Here is a 19,066-nt window from a genome sequence, read left to right on the forward strand (position 1 = left end):
GTTAGAGATTAAAGTTTGTGAAAGTGAAAATGTTTGGGCAGACAGAAAACTAACAGAAAAATACAAAGCTCAATGATCCGTAATCTTGCCAGCCATCCTTACATACACAAAACCACAAAGCAGGGAGAAAAAGGCAAAGAAGGACCAATGCTCGCAGCCTTGGGGCTGGTCCATTACACAAAGAAGGAAGATGGCCACCCTTCTGCCAAATACATCTGTATGGTCATTTAAAAGTGGGCGACTGAATGAATGAACTCACTGAATTAAAGTATTTCTATGGAGTTTCATAACATTCCTTCCAGTAGTCCCCAAACAATACCCCAACTGAAATTCAGCAGTATGAAAAAAAAAAAAAAAAAAGAAAGAAATTCAGCAGTATTTGCAAAGTCTCATCATCAGAGCATCCAGGGACAACATGCCAAAGGATAATACCCCAGAGGAAAAGCCCCCAGCCCCAAGCCCCCTTTACCTTTCTAGAAGATGTTCAGTCTCAGGATTCTTCATTTACAATCAGCGTCCTGAAGTGCTGTGAATTCCAGCGGCTGTTTTCTAGCACCAAGTAACATCCTAGCACGTTCCTCAGAGAACACTCAGCTCCAGCACGTGTGTGATGCTTGGGCCCACTCGGATCCCTTACCGGATAGGCTCATAGGTAACAATCATTGCACTTATGATGTGATGCTGCCATTTCCCCTCACACTGCCAAACAGCTGTCCCTGGGGCAGATTTGGAAGCTGTGTAAAGTGCTAATGGAAAAATCTGGTGGCAAAGGGCATCAGTGTTTTGCAATTAATTTTTTTTTTCCTGTAAGCTGCATTGTTGAAATGGTTTGACATGCAAACCATCCCTCCCTCCCCCACCAGTGTACAGACTTCCAGGTCTCCACCCTAGCGTGTTCTAAAAATCAGTGTATCATCAGGCTGATGATTCACCACTTGAAGAGGTGGGGCACCGGTTGGGGTACATGCTACATAAGCTCAGCAGGTACTTCTGCCTCCTCTGCCAGGTCACAAGAAGACAAACCAGTCTTTGTGCTCACAGCTGAGGGGGAACATGCCAAACAGGATGCCCCAAAAAACATATTCATCGTGCGTCCCTGAGTTTCATAAAGCATCCCAGTCAATCCACCTAAAAATGCTGAGGGAAAAATAAATAAATCGGCTGCACCGTGTTGGGTACATAGACTTACATGAGGGGGGATACTGAGAACAGAGGAAGAGAGAACTTTTTTCTGGTTTTAGTTAGAAAAAAGTAAGAGTTGATGCACATGAGTAGGGTTTTTAAGATATTAAGCAATGGGCATATAAGTTACTGGAAATACCTCATGTCTCTATGTTTTCAGTTTGGAATATTCTTCCCCCTTTCTTCCTGGAGAGTCTTAAATGTACCTGCTGTACAGACACACTTCAAATGCCTTGGCCTAATGGACAGTGGATGCAAATGGAAAAGGCACTCAGTAAAGTGGGCAGGGATGGGAAAATTGGGCAGGACAAGCTGAATCAATGTTTTCACAAAATTATTTGCAAAGCTGATGGATGGGATTTATCAACTAAACCAAATATTGTGAGACTAAATTCAGAAAGCCACACAGCTATCTTTTGATTCTGCCTAACAGAGATCATGTCCAAAGTATAAAAGATCCCTGAGAGAAAACTTTTCCAATGGAATAAAATCATGAAAAAGGAACTAAAATAAACTCAGTACTAGTAACTATCAGTAGCCAACTGTTTCCGTAAGTGGTTACTCTAGTAGTACCTCCTTTAAGCAAAGGTTTGTAGGGTGAAATTCCAATTCCACAACCTCTGATCCAGTTGGGAGGGAAATCAGGGATCAGGCAAATCTGGCCATAAACGAGGTAAGAGTACAAAGATTTAACTGTCAGGATAAGAACAAACCCTACAAATCCAACAATTTGTCCCTTAGCACAGCTCTCCCTTAAGTCTGTAGTTCTGTTTTGCTATCTGTTGATTAGAGTGGCCTTCTCATTTTTATAGCATATTATTTAATCTGAGTTTCAGCCATGGCTTGCTTTAACTAGGATAAGAAATCTGGTCACTAGATATATTTTTAAATCTCAAAATAGCAGCGTACTTATTTTTAAGTGGTGAGATAACTCATCGTATAGAACTACCAGCTGAGATGACTAATGCTATATGTACAAATGGGCTGCATTTCAAAAACTTGTGTTTTCAGGATTCATAATGAACTGCAGCTCAAAAGCAGAACCAGGCTTAGCCTGTAAAACATGAGCATACTTTTCCTAAAGCATGTGGAAATGAGTAACTCAGTTAAGGCTCACTCCAAAAATATCCAACAGAGAAGCCAAGGAAGGAAAAAGAAAATGGTCTGCTTTTGGTTTTTTGAACTTAGAATTTCTACAACTGTTTGAATGAATCTTAAAAAATTTGATTTCCTCGATGGGTTTTCTTAAAGGTTTTATTAGAGAAGTCTACCCAATGCAATTAATTTTTTTTTTTTGGTCAGGAAAGAGCAAGAACTTATCGTTTCTCTGAATTTGAGAATTATGATAATATTTTTCATGCCAGATCAAATCAAACCACCTTTTACAGAAAAGGAGCCAAAGAGTGGCTGTGAGCTTTAGTCACGATCATTTTCTTCCAAGCCCATACAAATCTTTCTCAGAAACTGCACAAAGGAGATGAACTGAAATTATCCTAGACACAGGAAGAAGGCAAACCCTGGAAAAGGAAGCAAATGAGCTGTATCTTTGATGCGCTCAGCTAGCCCACCCAACTCATTCAAGAAAGAGGGGAAGTGCATAATCAGAAGTAAATGCCAATACTCACAATGAGAAGTCTGCTGAGGAAGAGCAGAGCACAGAGTTTTCAAATCCTTGTAGGAAGGGCTGTTTTAATCCTCTGACTGGCTACCCAGTTTCTTAGAATAATAGCAACAGCTCGAGTTCTTAACACAGCGAATCTCCCTGTTGGGTGTTTATTTTGTATGTATTTTTTTTCTTTCTTTCTTGTTGGCACCTATAAAGTTGGTACTGGGCAAAAATCCCCAACCAAAGGGTTTCTTTGCCCAGTACCCAGGAGCAGGAGTACAGATTTTCTCCTTCCTACACTCAAATAGGCTGGTACTCACTGGAAGATAAATCATCCTTTCTTGGCTTAGCTGGAGAGCTAATCGCCTGTCTGAAATCTGATGCTTAAGCCATTATGACTGGCTCAAGGCTTGGAGCAAGAAAGCTTATAAGGTGAAGCTGGCTACAGGTTAAAACAAAGCCTTAAGAGTTTATGAAACAAGCAAGCTCTGATGAGTGAGGGGCTTTTCAAAACCTCTCCGGGGGCTGGGTGAATTCTGGGGTTCTGATTAATCAGACAGGCAAGACTTCAAAACCCAGGGTATCCCCTATTTGTAGGTGGTCCCGGCATTTTAAGGGTTATGAAATTCAAATCTAAGAAGTGGTTACATTATCTCCTCAAACACCACCACTATAAGAAAATTATTTCATCTACAAACTTCAGTGTGAAATTAGCCTTCAAAAGACTAATAACTACAGTTTCATTGAAAGTTGAAATGCATAATCTAATTAAATGCAATTATTAAACACACTAATACTAGGATGAAGCTGTATGATGCAATAAATAAAGGAATTAGAATATGTTTATTAATTGGGAGGCCGAGGCGGGCGGATCACGAGGTCAGGAGATCGAGACCACGGTGAAACCCCGTCTCTACTAAAGATACAAAAAAAAATTAGCCGGGCGTGGTGGCGGGCGCCTGTAGTCCCAGCTACACGGAGAGGCTGAGGCAGGAGAATGGCATGAACCCGGGAGGCGGGGCTTGCAGTGAGCTGAGATTGCGCCACTACACTCCAGCCTGGGCGACAGCGAGACTCCGTCTCAAAAAAAAAAAAAAAAAAAAAAAAAAAGAAATAATCCATACTAAGAAAAAAAATAACTTACCAACATAATCCCTATCAGGGAGGACGTTTTATTTTTAACCACTGTACTTTAGGGTTTTACGCAGTTTTCTGAAATACATCCTTTTCACTTGATCTGTTTAATCAGAACTTCACAGATATCACACTTCTGATTTTAAATGGCAACATAATAAATAACCTTGAACAAAGGAAAAACGTTCTACATGTCCGACTTCTGGCTTAGTCATTAGCTGTGTGAGCTCAGCAACTTGTGTTTTGTCATCTGAGAATATGGAAGGAAGGTTGGACAACTGAAATGAAAAGACGCCTTTTAGTTCTTACCTACATGTTTATGGCAGGCTCCTACCTATGTGTTTATGTTTTACCCTCTCAGCTATTCTAATAGTCTCCGACACACTACTTATGGGAGAATACAAAGCACAAATAAGAACACACATTTTAATCCTTCTGCAAATGCATTCAACCAGGAGACCCTGAAAAGTCACGGAGGGTACCCATGAATTAAAGCAGCCGTAGTTTCTAATCAGCCAACCCTCTGCCTTCGGGGTAATGCTAACACAGATGACAGGTCTAAGACTCACCACCATGGGCACACCGCCTCTGCTGTGCTGTGTGTTTCCTTACAGATGATCTCACAAAACACCAGGTTGGTTCTAGCCAGACCAGTCAGTGCAAACTAGTCTTACACTTGACAGATAGCACGTAATTCCTGCTATCAGGTTCACCGCACTGGGCTCAGAGTTCTGTTTGAGAAACGCTCCTGCCCAGAAAAATATTTACACAAGCAAGAGTGGGGTACACCGCACTGCAGCATCCTGCCTACCCGGCCATGAGTCTGGCTCTATCCGACTGACCCGGTCTTATCAGTGGCCTTTGTACTCATTTAAGATCAGCATAGAGACAAAAGCTGGAGCCAAATAACTGACCAAGATAACGAGATTCAAGCACCACAACAGTTACTAAAGCCATGAAAACACTGTGCCCTTTAACCCAGTCATCCTGCTTCTTTGAAATTGTTGGGAAATAATAAAAAAGGAGGAGAAAAACGACCAGGCAAGATGTTCTCTGCAACATCATCTACTATAGGGAAAATCTGGAAGCAGTCCAAACATCCAAACAAAAAAAGAATAATTCAGCTGCTAGAAACACCATAAGGAATATTATACAGTCATCGAAAATAATAATTTGAAAACTATTTTCCATGAAGACTTGGAAAAATGCAACGGATGTTGAAGTCAAGAGCTGATATCCAAATCCATAAAAGCTTATTGAAACTGTGTTTAAGTTTGTTAGCCTGAAAAGGATGAAAAAGAAATACTAAAAATAAGACCTAGTGTGGAATTTTGAGTAATTCTTTTCTTCTGGTTTCCTATCAAATTTTATGTGATCATTAATTTAAATAACTTTTTTTTTTTTTTTTTTTTGAGATGGAGTCTCACTTTGTCACAGAGGCTGGAGTGCAGTAGCACTGTGTCGGGTCACTGCAACCTTCGTCTCCTGGGTTCAAGCAATTCTCCTGCCTCAGCCTCCCGAGTAGCTGGAATTACAGGCACCCACTACCATACCCAGCTAGTTTTTATATTTTTAGTAGAGATGGATTTTCACCACGTTGGCCAGGCTGGTCTCAAGCTCCTGACCTCAGGTGATCCACATGCCTCAGCCTCCCAAAGTGCTGGGATTACAGGTGTGAGCCACCACGCCCGGCCTAAATAACATTTGAATGCAATTCAATAAGCATCTTTAACAAATAAATATGTATCTGTCTGAAAAAATATATATCCAGGCTGTATAAAAAGAAATAGCATGAGGGAAAGGCTATAATAAATTGGGGAAGGCAACTATTAGCAAAAATAAAGATGATAAGAGCAGGCATAAAAAGTCACCTCCCAGTGCTCATCCGTTTATGTCATTTAACTGGGTTTAATGAGGATGTTAATACAACTCTGGCCCCAATATCATGGCATCCAGCAGGGCCTGACATGAGGGTACCTGGGATGTTTCCTGATCAGCAGCACGTGATAAGGACAAGAGAACAAGGGGAATGGTGCTATCCCCCGATATCTGACCAGAACTTTATGTTTTAAAACGTGTTTTTACAGCTATTATTTTTTCCCCCGCACAACCACCTTGTGAAGAAGGTAGGATAGCTATTATTATCTTTCTTTCACAAATAAGCCACTTGTTATTTGGCTTCTAAAGCGTATCTAAGCTCTAATTAAAGTTTCACAACATTAATTAGTGTTTAGAGAGGTATCAATCAGTGCATCCAGTTTACAACACGATTCAGAAACTTGGGGAAAAAGCAGACTGCCTCATCCCTACACCCCAAAGAAACACAGCTATTTTCCTAACCAACGATCACCATTTACTTCCTAGCTGGCTATGAGGGAACAGTCAAGAGCAATTTATGATGCTCTTATCTCCTTAACAAAAGACATTACAGTACTGTTAGCAGTACCATAATAAAATGTTCTTTGTTTTTTGCTTTAGAGATAGGGTCTGGCTCTGTCACCCAGGCTGGAGTGCAGTGGTACCATCATAACTCACTGCAGCCTCAAACTACTGGGCTCAAGCAATCCTCCCACCTCAGCCTGAGTAGCTGGGACGACAGGTGCATGCCACTATGCCTGGCTAATTAAAAAAAATTTTTTTTTGTAGAGATGGAGTCTGGCTATGTTGCCCACACCGGTCTTGAACTCCTGGCCTCAAGCAATCCTCCCTCCTCAGCCTTCCAAAGTGCTGGGATTACAGGTCTGAGCCACCCCATCTGGCCTAAAATGTTTTAAATTAATGAAAACAATACTGTACCAATCAAGAGAAGTAGGATGGAGGATCTCGTGAAAAAGAGATAAGGAATGATTGATTTCGATGGGCTGGTGGAAAGGAAGGGCAAGGGGTGCAGTCTGGAAGGGGTACACAGGTACGGCTGCACACACAAGTAGAACACCATTAAACTGAATTTGAGACAAACAGTGAACACTTTTTTAGTATTTTTTTTTTCTGGCAACCGTGTACACAGGAGACTTCAACTTTCCCTAGAATGTACAATCCTTGAGGGCAGAAATTTTTGCCTCTTTTGTTCACTGCTGTATCCCCAGTACCTAAAACAGCACATAGTAGGTGCTCATGTATCTCTGGCTTATATTAATAAGGTTTATTTCTTAAGCTAAGTAGTGTGTACAAAGGTGCTTGTTATATAACTTTCACACATTTTGTATGTCTGAAGTGTGGCATAATACATTTTACAAATTACAGATGAATGAACAGCTCGTTTTAAAAGCAGTTTCTTTCACCCAGCCTCAGTGAAGGACTCCAAGGGGAAGTCAGAGTATAAAAGGTTGTGAATCACCCCTTACCCCATTTAAATGTTACATGGGGATGTCAACTTGAGATCATCAGTCGTCGGATATATTCTGTGCCAAGGGCATGGTTTGGCCTTTCCCAGAGGCTCCTCTTTTGCTTGTTTTATTACTAAGACTATGGAAGGTGCTTCTTTTGTCACTGCCCTGACTCCATCGTCACATGAAATTTCCCCTCATGCTCTATGGAGCCCAAGCAGCAATTTTTTGAAATTGAAAAAGCATATAATTTACTCCACATCTAAAACTGCTACTAAACCCAAATAGCTTATCCTTTTCTCATAGGAGACCAGTAATTGGCCCTCACTAGCTGCCATGAAGCCCTCTTTATCTCATCTTCATCTAGGTTCTCTAAATGTTATTTACATGCATAGAAGTGTATTTATAACCTGCATCTCTTACATTGAGTATTTTTTTAAACACTGGAGAGGTGTTTCTTTTGTAATACAAAGTGGGAAAAGGTAAAGGAATGATTTTTATTAACAGATTCTCAGCCAAGTGAAATATATAACATTTGACAACTATATAAAAAATAGGAAGACATTTATTTCTAGGTGGTATTATCACCAGTAATTCTTCCTTTTGTTGTGTTTTGTTTTCAGACAATATGACATGCATCTATACTTTTAAATTTTCGGCTGGGTGCGGTGGCTCATGCCTGTAATCCCAAAGTGCTCAGGTGGGCAGATCACCTGAAGTTATGAGTTCAACCCCAGCCTGGTTAACATGGTGAAACCTCATCTCTACTACAAATACAAATATTGGCAGGGCATGATGGCATGGGCCTGTAATCCCAGCTACTTGGGAGGCTGAGGCACAAGAATTGCTTGAACCTAGGAGGAAGAGGTTGCAGTGAGCCAATATCACGCCACTGCACTCCAGCCTGGGTGACAGAGCGAGACTTCATCTCAAAAAAAATTTTTTTTTTTCTATGAGTGTCATATATATGGTGTACACACATTTGTGTTTGTATATACATATATGTATGTATATGTGTGTATATACATATATGTATGTATATGTGTGTATATACATATACAGACACATACACATATATGTATGTTTGCGTATATATTACTGTTTATGGTTCAGTCTCCAATTATATTTGCTTATAGACGTACAGGGGTCATGGTGACTAGAATAAGTAAAAAAATCTGCCCCTGCACAGTCCAGATAACTGTCTGCAGTAACAACTCATACTCTGACACCCTGAAAATCACAAATCAGAGAGCTTTCTTTTGCTTTCAACCTCAATGCCCAGACCTGTTAAGGCAGGATACCAGGTGGGAAGGAAAAGTTACAGCTTGCTTATTAGATCTCAGGAACAAAGAAAAAAGGTAAGTACAGAAGAAACCAAGTTGGAAAGGAACTAGTGGGGTAGGTATCTAAACCCATGAAGAAAGGATTTTGCCCAAGGCACCAGAAGAAGGTTGAGGTCTTGAGGCACCAATAACCTTAAACACCCCTTCTCCTGAGCATGTGAATGGAAGCAAATGGAGGGCAAGGGAGGAAATCACATCATCAGAGGGAATTGAAACCCACCCACTACACTTAAAATTTCATAATGTTTCAATCTCCTCTCTCACCAAATATTTTACTGGAGAAAGTCATCATAATTCTGATTTATTTTATTTTATTTTTTGATATGGAGTCTCACTCTGTCACCCAGGCTGGAGGGCAGTGGTGCAATCTGGGCCCACTGCAACCTCTGCCTCCCAGGTTCCAGCCATTCCTGTCTTAGCCTCCTAAGTAGTTGGGATTACAGGCATGCACCACCATGCCTGGCTAATTTTTGCATTTTTGTAGAGATGGGGTTTCGTCATGTTGCCCAGGCTGGTCTTGAACTACTGACCTTGGGTGATCCATCCCCCTCAGCCTCCCAAAATGCTGGGATTACAGGTGTGAGCCACTGCCCATAATTCTGATTTTTCTTACTTCATTTACGGTAAGTCCCCGAACTTCTCTGTGACATTACATAGGGATGATGATGACAGTAAAATAACAGCTTAATCTCATTAGATTATTGTGAGGATTAAGTATGAAAATGCAGGCAAAGCATTTTAGGCACCATGGTGCATATTAAGTGTTCAATGAATGTTAGATATTATCATTCATGTCTTTATTATTGATAGCAGTCCCACAGCAGAATCTATAAAAGTCTCAAGAAGCTGGGCAGTAAAAAGGTCAAAAATGGAATGGACAGGGAAAGATCAGTCGTCCCAGAACAAACAACTGAGTTTATCTGGGTTTGGGTTATAGTGTTCTACCCAGATGAGACACTTGCAGCTGAGACTGCTAGAATAAAAAGTCACATTCATGGGCTGGGAAGGCCCACTTTAGAGGTCACTTCCTGCTGTTGTCTTCAAAAGCGCTTTATGGCTTACATAGCTCCTGTAAGTATGTTTCTGGTGCGCTCACTGGTCCTAAACCGGCAGGTGGACATACTTACCGATGGTTTACATGTGGAGAAATAGCCCTGCCCAGTATTTCACGGTTAGTGCTGGAACTAGGACTCAAATTCAGGTTTCCTGGCTCCGATTCTACACTTGCTCCAGTATATAATGTTGTCATTTGAAGGTGTACAGAGCCAGCAGAGGTAGGACTCTGGAATCAGACGCTCAGAAAAAATTTCTGCATAGACGATTACTGTTCTCGCTCATTCAGCTATTTGGCAGATAACTCAAAAGAGAAATGAACACTTGCCATTTTGGGCAGGTTGTCCCCATGGCGATGTGTCGCTTAGGAGGATCTTCTCTGCATTTCGTGTACAGATTTCTCCCAAATCTCACAGAAGCAATATTGGAACAGAAAGTGAAACTACACAAGTCTCTAATAGAACCAAAATAAGAATTCAAATACGGGTCTTTATGATTCATAACATGGCTCGTGGCATATTCCTAAGAGAGTCACTTTACAGAACATGTGCTTCTCTTCCCTCCTTTCTCTTTAGCAACATCAAACAAAAGCTGCCTGGGAGTGGATACTAGGAATTGGTTTTAAGCATCCAGACTAATTTCCTCTCTCCCCATTCACTCCCTCAGAAACAAGTGCAAGAGGGGTATACATTACATTCGCATCAGCATTCAGGATTTACATTTGTCTTTCAACACTTCAACAGCATTGACTTAGGTAATAATTGACTCAACTGATTTCAATGCAAGACTCTAAGATAAAAGCAGATTTTCTGAGAGTAAAACAAAACAAACCGAAACTTCAATGGACAGAAAATTGCTCTGAAATCCTAGTTATCTAGGCAACTTGCTATTATCCGTTCATTATTAAAGGGAATAAAAAATTAGTTTGAGTAAAGACATACATTTAACACACACACGCCAGAGCACAGGGTTACCTGAGGCACTGCCGTTAACCTCTGTGGTGTGAGCCATGCTGGCTTGAGTCCAGTGAAAGATCCAGAAAGGAGTGAGGAGTCATGCAAATTTTATGCATCAAGTTCTCAAAGGCATTCAACCTGAAACAATAAGGAGAGCCCCATCAAAATGGATCATTTAAAAAATGTACAACACTGAATCTTAGACTTCCGTTTACAAAGATGACTGCTAACAGAGAAAGCAAACTGGAATAGGGGGAGAAAGACTGTAGATCCAGGAGGTGACTGCATTGGACCTGGCAGTATGGAGATAACAACCACGGATGTACCAGTGGCTACATACTGAAAGGAGGTGTCTACACATAATACTCTATGGGAAACAAAATTGGTTCTCTAGAAATGTGACTATTTTAGGAAAGTGGTCACCAAATGCAAATGACCTCCCAATGTGTAGCACTCCACAAAATATTTTTGGTTTTTAAGCATATCTTCCTTTCCAAATTCTGGTTCAAAAAGTTCATTTATTCAACTGCAATTTCAAAGCAATTATTCCACCAAATGTTTACATTTTTAAAAAGATCAGCTTCATGGAAATTCTTTTGAGATATCTGAAGTCTTTCCACCAAACGCCTCTTTCTTACACGCAACCACCTTTCTAAAACACAAATCTGATCCAGTCAGTCCTCCTCCTCTTAAAACAAACAAACAAAAATTCATTATCTCCCACTGTGCTGTTGGATAAACTTCAAACTGTTAGAAGCATTCGAACCAGAGCAACTCCATCTTGAATAGGGGCTAGATAAAATAAGGCTGAGACCTTTATTTTAAGTCTACATTCGCAGGAGGTTAGGCATTCTTAGTCACAGGATGAGACAGGTCAGCACAAGATACAGGTCACGAAGACCTTGCTGATAAAACAGGTTGTGGTAAAGAAACCGGCCAAAACCCACCAAAACCAAGATGGAGATGAAAGTGAACTCTGGTCATTCTTACTGCTCATTATACGCTAATTATAATGCATGAGCATGCTAAAAAAACACTCCCACCAGCACCAGGACAGTTTACAAATGCCATGGCAATGTCAGGAAGTTATCCTATATGGTCTAAAAAGGGGAGGACCCCTCAGTTACAGGAACTGCCCACCCCTTTCCTGCAAAACACAAGAATAATCCACCTCTCGTTTAACATAAAGAAGTAACTGTAAGTATAATCAGTTGAGCAGCCCATGCTCCTGCTCTGCCTATGGAGTGGCCATTCTTTACTCCTTTACTTTCTTAATAAACTTGCTTTCACTTTACTCTATGGATTCGCCTCTAATTCCTTCTTGTGAGAGATCCAAGATCTTGGGGTCTGGATTAGGACCCCTTTCCAGTAACAAAATGATAGCGCGTGGCACATAGTTTTGAAACACTGGGGTCCATATTGGGCAATACATTCATTTTATATTGATATTTCTATTTAAAAGTTACCTGAGATTACTATAATAAGACTTATATTTCAATCACAAAATGTAAAACAAAAAAAGAAAAAAAACCAAAAAAGAACACTGTTTCCCCTTTGATTTTTGCAAATACCTTCTGTAAAATACTAGCAAATAGTAAACTATAGTACACACAGAAATTCCATTTCCACTGTGCCCAAACTCTGACTCTAGACCCATGGAATCAGAAGAACTTGGGTGAAACAAATTCTAAGTTGAGAATTAAAGTGTCAACTCAGAAACCCACATGACCTCTTAACAACAGACTAAAATAATATCTGCAGACGCTAATTCTAATGCAGCCATTGAAATCATATAAGTTTTTAATAAGGTAAAGTATTCAAAGTATGTTGGTTAAAAGAAAAACAAAATTGTATACTATCCTAAACCTAATTTTATTAAAAATATGCATGTGTAGATGTACATATTTAATTTAAACAATGAGAAGGAAATGTACCAAAATGTTCACTGTGGTTGCCTCTGGGTGATGAAATCATGGATTTTAGCTCTTTTCTTACTTTTGTAATAATAATTATTAAAAATAAATATTTAGGCCGGGCGCGGTGGCTCACACCTGTAATCCCAGCATTTTGGGAAGCCGAGGTGGGCAGATCACCTGAGGTCAGGAGTTTGAGACCAGCCTGACCAACATGGCAAAACCTCGTCTCTACTAAAAAATACAGAAATTAGCCAGGCCTGGTGGTGCATGCCTGTAATCCCACCTACTCGGGAGTCTGAGGCACCAGAACCACTTGAACCTGGGGAACCTGGGTGGAGGTTGCGGTGAGCCGAGACTGCACCACTGCACCCCAGCCTGGGTGACAGAATGAGACTGTCTCAAAAAATAAAACTAAAAATTTAGACCCTTTCTGTCAATGTTGTTTTGTTTGCTTCAAAGCCCTCAGGGAAAAAGAAACAGTATTTTTTAAAATGCTATTCAAAAAAGGAAACCATCAGGCTACAATGATGAAGATTAGAAGGGGTCAGAAATATAAGTAAATAAAAAGGAAGGAAAAGGAAATGGCTGACTGCTTTGATCACACAGGGTGAGAATTTCTTGCCACTTAGTGAAATTTTCCTCATTGTTTAAATGGGTTTGCACCACAGTTCAAAGCTAACTACTATGAAAGCAACTCAGTGTAAACTCAAAAGGACACTTTTTTCTCTTTTTTTTTTTTTTTAAACAGATTGCTTCTGACAAGCCTGCCCCCTGCATGGCTTTTCCAGCTACACAATGACTAGCATTGTGTTCACCTGGAGAGAGGAGATTCTAAACTGTCCACTCCCTGCTGACCCTTAGTGTCTGGCTGGTGGCACACCAGGAGGATAGGATGGCTCCAATCTCCCTGATGAAGGGGTAATCACCTGACTTTCTCTTGGAAACAGAGGCACTGGTTCAGGTCCACAAGATTGAACTTGGAGAGCAATAACTTTTGTGTGAGCAGTCATTGCTGGCTGAATCAAAAGGCAGGCTTTAGGGATAAACATTGTCTTTTAAGAACAGAAGTGAATGTCTATACATTTCTGACAAATGCAGATTTATTAAAAAAAAAAAAAAAAAAGAGGAGACTGGGAAGACCAGAGAGGGAGGGGTGGGGAAATGAAGGGGCAAAGGAAAGAAGCCCAGTTTCTGGAATTATTCAACTCAGTACGCTTTTAAAAGCTAACAACCACAAAACCCTAAGCCAAACCCTGTTTACTGGCCCCTTGCTAGCCTTGTGTGTTTGCATTCTTGCTCCACAATGGCTTGTAAATACCACCATGTAAAACCTTGAAGACAAACAGAAGACAAGAAGGGACAAGCTGCATGTGCTAGGGGTGAATGAAGTATGTGTCAAGGTATTTGGATGGAGATGTGCCCAGAATCTTCCTAGTCAAGCTTAATAAACTTTGGCCCAAGGTCCTCTCCTGTTATTGAAACTCTTTCATCTGGCAGAAGATCTTTTTCTCAGATCCAAATTGGTGCCTCTCACCCTTCCCCAAACTGAATAATAAAACCAAAATAAGGAGGAAGCCTAAATTAGGAACTATAAGCATATCACTGGTAAAATAACAAGACACTGTCAGCCGGGCACGGTGGCTCACGCCTATAATCCCAGCACTTCGGGAGGCCGAGGTGGGTGGATCACTTGAGGCCAGGAGTTCAAGACCAGGCTGGCCAACATGGCAAAACCCCATCTCCACTATAACTACAAAAATTAGCTGGGTATGGTGGTACACGCCTGTGATCCCAGCTACTTGGGAGGCTGAGGCACAAGAATCACTTGAACAGGGAGGCAGAGGTTGCAGTGAGCCGAGATCATGCCACTGCATTCCAGCCTGCACAGCAGAGTGAGACCCTGTCTAAAAAAAAAGAAGAAGACACTGTCACTGGGTATGGATCCTGGCAGTGTCTATGCAAAGAGAACAGGTGCATACTGTGTATTGATTTTTCTCAGTTATTCTTCATGCTGACAGGCAGCCTCAAATTGTGAGGGCCCATTCTTCTTAATGCTATGCAGATTCTTATGTCGGTGCATTGTATAAACCAGAAAAGGTTTGGTCACAGTCCATTCCTGTGTTACAGATCGGTAAATTGCTTCTTTTCTCCCTCAGAGGACAGTGCAAACCAGTAAATCTTAAGTGGTACAATGGTGGCTTAGTTCTAGCTAAGAAAAAAAAGACTCCTGTGAAAGGATTTAGGAAAATACATCAACAGAGAAAATAAAGAATTTGTCTTCTTCTCTATTTATTTCGGGAGACTGAAGGATGGTGATGCATGTTTTAGTAGATCGCCAAGTAAGGTACAATGAATGACAGAACCATTTCATGAGCTGACCTCATAAATACTTTACATTAGCTAAAATGATACAAATATGAAAAATGGCACACTGGAACTTTGATAAAAATACACAAATGCAAACAAATAGTTAGATAAAATTGAGATTTGATATATACTCTAGCACTGCTAAACTATCAAATGCCACTATCTGAGTTAGAAACAAGATAATGCTGATGATAATATTGATGGTGATGTTGATGGCAGCTAATGTTAATAGACCTCTTACTATTAGTTATTGAAATATAAAATGTCACCCAAAGTGTATCATTAAGTACTACTAATAAAAAAGATGTCGCTAATTAAATGATAAAATGCTAATTAAGAAATTATATTCATTATAAGACACATCCTCATTTCAGAGGCCATATGAGAAAAATGCATATCTTACAACTGATGCAATTGTTACATTCAAGGGACTTTTAAAAACACTTAACTGTTATTACCTTGTTTAAACTTCACAACAACCCTACAAAGTATTACCCCTTCTCTCCATTGTATACATAAGAAACAGGGAGTTTTAGAACTTGCTCACATCACACAGCTAGTATGACAGCGCTGACATTTAAAGCTGAGCAATTCAGCCCTAGGGTTCTTGTGATTATGTGATTTAGAGTAAGGGCACTACTGTTTTAACAAATGAGAACTTAGGGCATAAATGAGTGAGGCATATACGTAAGGTAGTCACCTTAGTTACGTATATGCTTACTGCAAGGAGGCTTTAAGCAAATCCTTTTTAGATAAGAAAGGTGCATCTCAGAATTTTATGTAATTTTTTTTTCTTTTTTTCTTTTTTGAGACGGTGTCTTGCTCTGTCACCCAGGCTGGAATGCAGTGGCTCAATCTCAGCTCACTGCAACCTCCGCCTCCCAGGTTCAGGCGATTCTCCTGCCTCAGCCTCCCAAGCAGCTGGGATTACAGGTGTGTGCCACCATGCCCAGCTAATTTTTGCATTTTTAGTAGACATGGGGTTTCACCATGTTGGCCAGGCTGGTATAATGTTTTTAGAGCAATTGTATTTGCAACCTTATTCCTTGGAGTAACACATTTAAGAGCCCGAAGTACTTACATGACACACAGGAAATTTTTCTCGGTACTTAACCAGTATACTCTTCTCCTTTTTTTTTTTTTTTGTGACGGAGTTTTGCTCTGTCACCCAGGCTGGAGCACAGTGGCACCATCTCGGCTCACTGCAAGCTCCGCCTCCCGGGTTCACGCCATTCTCCTGCCTCAGTCTCCCAAGTAGCTGGGACTACAGGCACATGCCACCACGTCCAGCTAATTTTTTGTATTTTCAGTAGAGACAAGGTTTCACCATGTTAGCCAGGATGGTCTCGATCTCCTGACCTTGTGATCTGCATGCCTCGGCCTCCCAAAGTGCTGGGATTACAGGTGTGAGCCACCGCGCCCAGCCCCAGTACACTCTTTTCTAGACTGCATAGAATTAGCAGAGCAGGCTTGATTATCAACCTTGTTCTTTATATGAATGTCAACTGTTTCAAAAAATCAAATACTTTCTAAACTGAAAAACAAAAAACAAAAAAAAAATTCCATCAGGTAGGTTCTAAATGCAATGGTAGGAGTTTCAAAAATGCATAAAAACTAGGGCAGGATACTGGAATCAGATTCTTGCCACTCGAAATAAGAATTATACTTTAAAAATGTAGATGAAAGCTGGCTTCACTCCTCCCCACGGAATAACCAAAATAAATATACATCATCGAGATTATCACCAGCAATCTCCCAGAACTCATGAAAGAGAATGGGTCAGTTCCTGGGACCATTGAGAAGTGAAAAAAACAAAAAAAAAAACCTCCAGCAGACAGTAAGAGAATCAGATTTTCATATCTGTGACACCCTTCCCCCAATCTGCCTGGTATCAAGCACATGTAAAACTTCCCCCAACTCAGATTCTACACTGGAAAAAGGGAGATTAAGTTGGACACATAACTTGCCTATCATATTGGCTTCTTTGGCAGGAGACCTATCCATGCCTCAACCCATGAGAAGCATCAGGGGTGCCTGAAGGGAGATACCATCCTGTGGACAGCAGGACACAAAGGGAGGAGGCAGGATTACCATCTCCAGCCCTGGAAGCTCCGCTCTGTAACTCAACCAAAGGAGATGCCAAATCAGAGTGGCTGTTCAGCAGCACTACGCTGTAGGAGGTAGATTCCACAGGTCTCTTGGGCATGAACTCCTAGCCAGCCCTTCCATACCACAGGGATAGCTCCTTTGGAACCTCCCCCATTCCAGCCAGGCAATCCTCTGATCCTTTGCTAGAAGAAGAGAGGCAAACCTGGGTTTTAAGTACCATCTAGTGCTGAAAAAGAAGCAGTGACCTAGTGGGAAAAATGCGTAAGAAATTCAACAGATAAATTACAAATAATCTCTAAGCAAACATACCAGTAAAAACCAAAACAGACCAGACAGAGAAGACTGGAATAAACAATAAATCCTTTAATGCAAAGACACAGATATACATCCATAAGAACATGGAACCATGACCTCCCCAAATGTATAAAGCAAGGAACCAGTGACTGACCCTAATGAGATGATGATTCATGAGCTCTCAGACCAAGAAATCAAAATCGCAGTTTTACGGAAACTCAGGGACCTCCAAGATAACACAGAAAGGCAATTCAGAAACTTATCAGAGGAATTTAACAGAGATTGAAGTGATAAAAAATCAAACGAATCTTGAAACTGAAAAATATATTTGCTAACTGAAAAATTTATTGGAGGCTCTCAACAGCAGAATGCATCAAGCAAGGGAAAGAATCAGTGAGCCCAAAGACAGCCTCTTTGAAATTACATACAGGAGAAAAAGTAAAATGAATAGAAAGATATTATACAAACATTGCCACAAGATATAGAAAATTACCATAAAAGACCAAATCTAAGAATTATTGGTGTTCAAGAGAAAGTTGAGCAAGAGTGAGGGGTAGAAAAAAAGCTTACTCAAATAATAACAGAAAACTTTCCAAAATATGAGAAAAATATCCAGGTAGAGGAAAGTCAGAAAACACTAAACAGATTTAACCCAAATAAAACTACACCCAAGGCATATAATAATAAAACTCTGAAAGGTCAAGGACAAAAAGAGGATACTAAAAGCAGCAAGAAAAAAGGAAGAAATAACATACAAAGAAACTCCACTTCATTTGGCAACACACTTCTCAAAGGAAACCATATAAGTCAGGAGGAAGTGGAATGATATTTTGAAAGTGCTGAAAGAAAAAATCCCAAAAAACCCTGCTATCATCAAATACTTTATCCAGCAAACAGCAGAAATATCCTTCAAGTAGAGATGGTCTTTTTCTGACAAAAGCTAAGAGAATTTACCACCACTAGATCTGTCTTACAAGAAATGTTAAAGAGGGTTCTTCAATCTGAAATGAAAAAAACATTAATGTGCAAAAAGAAAACATTTGAAGGTATAAAACCTACAGGTAACATCAAGTATAGAAACCCCTAGAATATTCAAATACTGTAATTGTCACGTGCAGTCCACCCATAAGTTACCCATAAGTCTAATATGACACCTAGAAGACAAATCTATCAAAAACCATAACAGCTACAGCAACCTGTTAAGAGATAGGCGATATAAAAATACGTAAATTGAGACCAACAAAAGTCAAAATGTCAGGGGATGGAATTAAAGATGGAGGGTTGTTTTAAAGTTTTTCATTTATTCTTTTTTTGTGATCTAAGACAGCGATTTCCAACCCCTGAGCCATGGAGCAGTACTGGTCTGTGGCATGTTGGGAACCAGGTCACACAGCACTACCTGCTCCACCTCCTGTCAGATCATCAGCAGCATAGATTCTCATAAGAGTGCAAAAACCCTATTGTGATCTGCAAGTGCGAAGGATCTAGGCTGAGCGTTCCTTATGAGGATCTAATGCCTAATGATCTGAGGTAGAACAGTTTCATCCCAAAACCATCCCCACTGCCAGATCTACGGAAAAATTGTCCTCCATGAAACTAGTCCCTGGTGCCAAAACAGACTGGGGACTGCTTATCTAAGATAAGCTGTCATCTCTTTAAAATAACTTATTATATATCTGTAAGATATTTTCTATAAGCCTCATAGTAACCACAATGTAAAAACCTATAATAAACACACTAAAAAAAAAAATTAAAACATAGTTCCAGAGAAAGTCACTTA

The 19,066-nt window shown here is 40.3% G+C and overlaps 1 protein-coding gene across 8 annotated transcripts in view; it reads right to left on the bottom strand.

Annotated features, from left to right (window-relative positions):
* Positions 1 to 19,066, bottom strand: part of KANK1 (KN motif and ankyrin repeat domains 1) — a 242,971-nt gene that overhangs the window by 57,875 nt on the left and 166,030 nt on the right. For 7 of the 8 annotated variants that reach the window (XM_058431525.1, XM_058431527.1, XM_058431523.1 and 4 more), the window contains one exon: positions 10,619 to 10,738. In XM_058431525.1, the coding sequence (XP_058287508.1) occupies positions 10,619 to 10,655 (37 nt within the window). In that variant the 5' untranslated portion in view covers positions 10,656 to 10,738. Of the gene's footprint in view, positions 1 to 2,807; positions 2,867 to 10,618; positions 10,739 to 19,066 lie in introns of those variants that run through there. The other variant, XM_032138188.2, reaches the window with a different exon arrangement.

Source organism: Hylobates moloch, unplaced genomic scaffold (genome assembly GCF_009828535.3).
Source record: "Hylobates moloch isolate HMO894 unplaced genomic scaffold, HMol_V3 SCAFFOLD_19, whole genome shotgun sequence".
Taxonomy (NCBI): Eukaryota; Metazoa; Chordata; class Mammalia; order Primates; family Hylobatidae; genus Hylobates; species Hylobates moloch.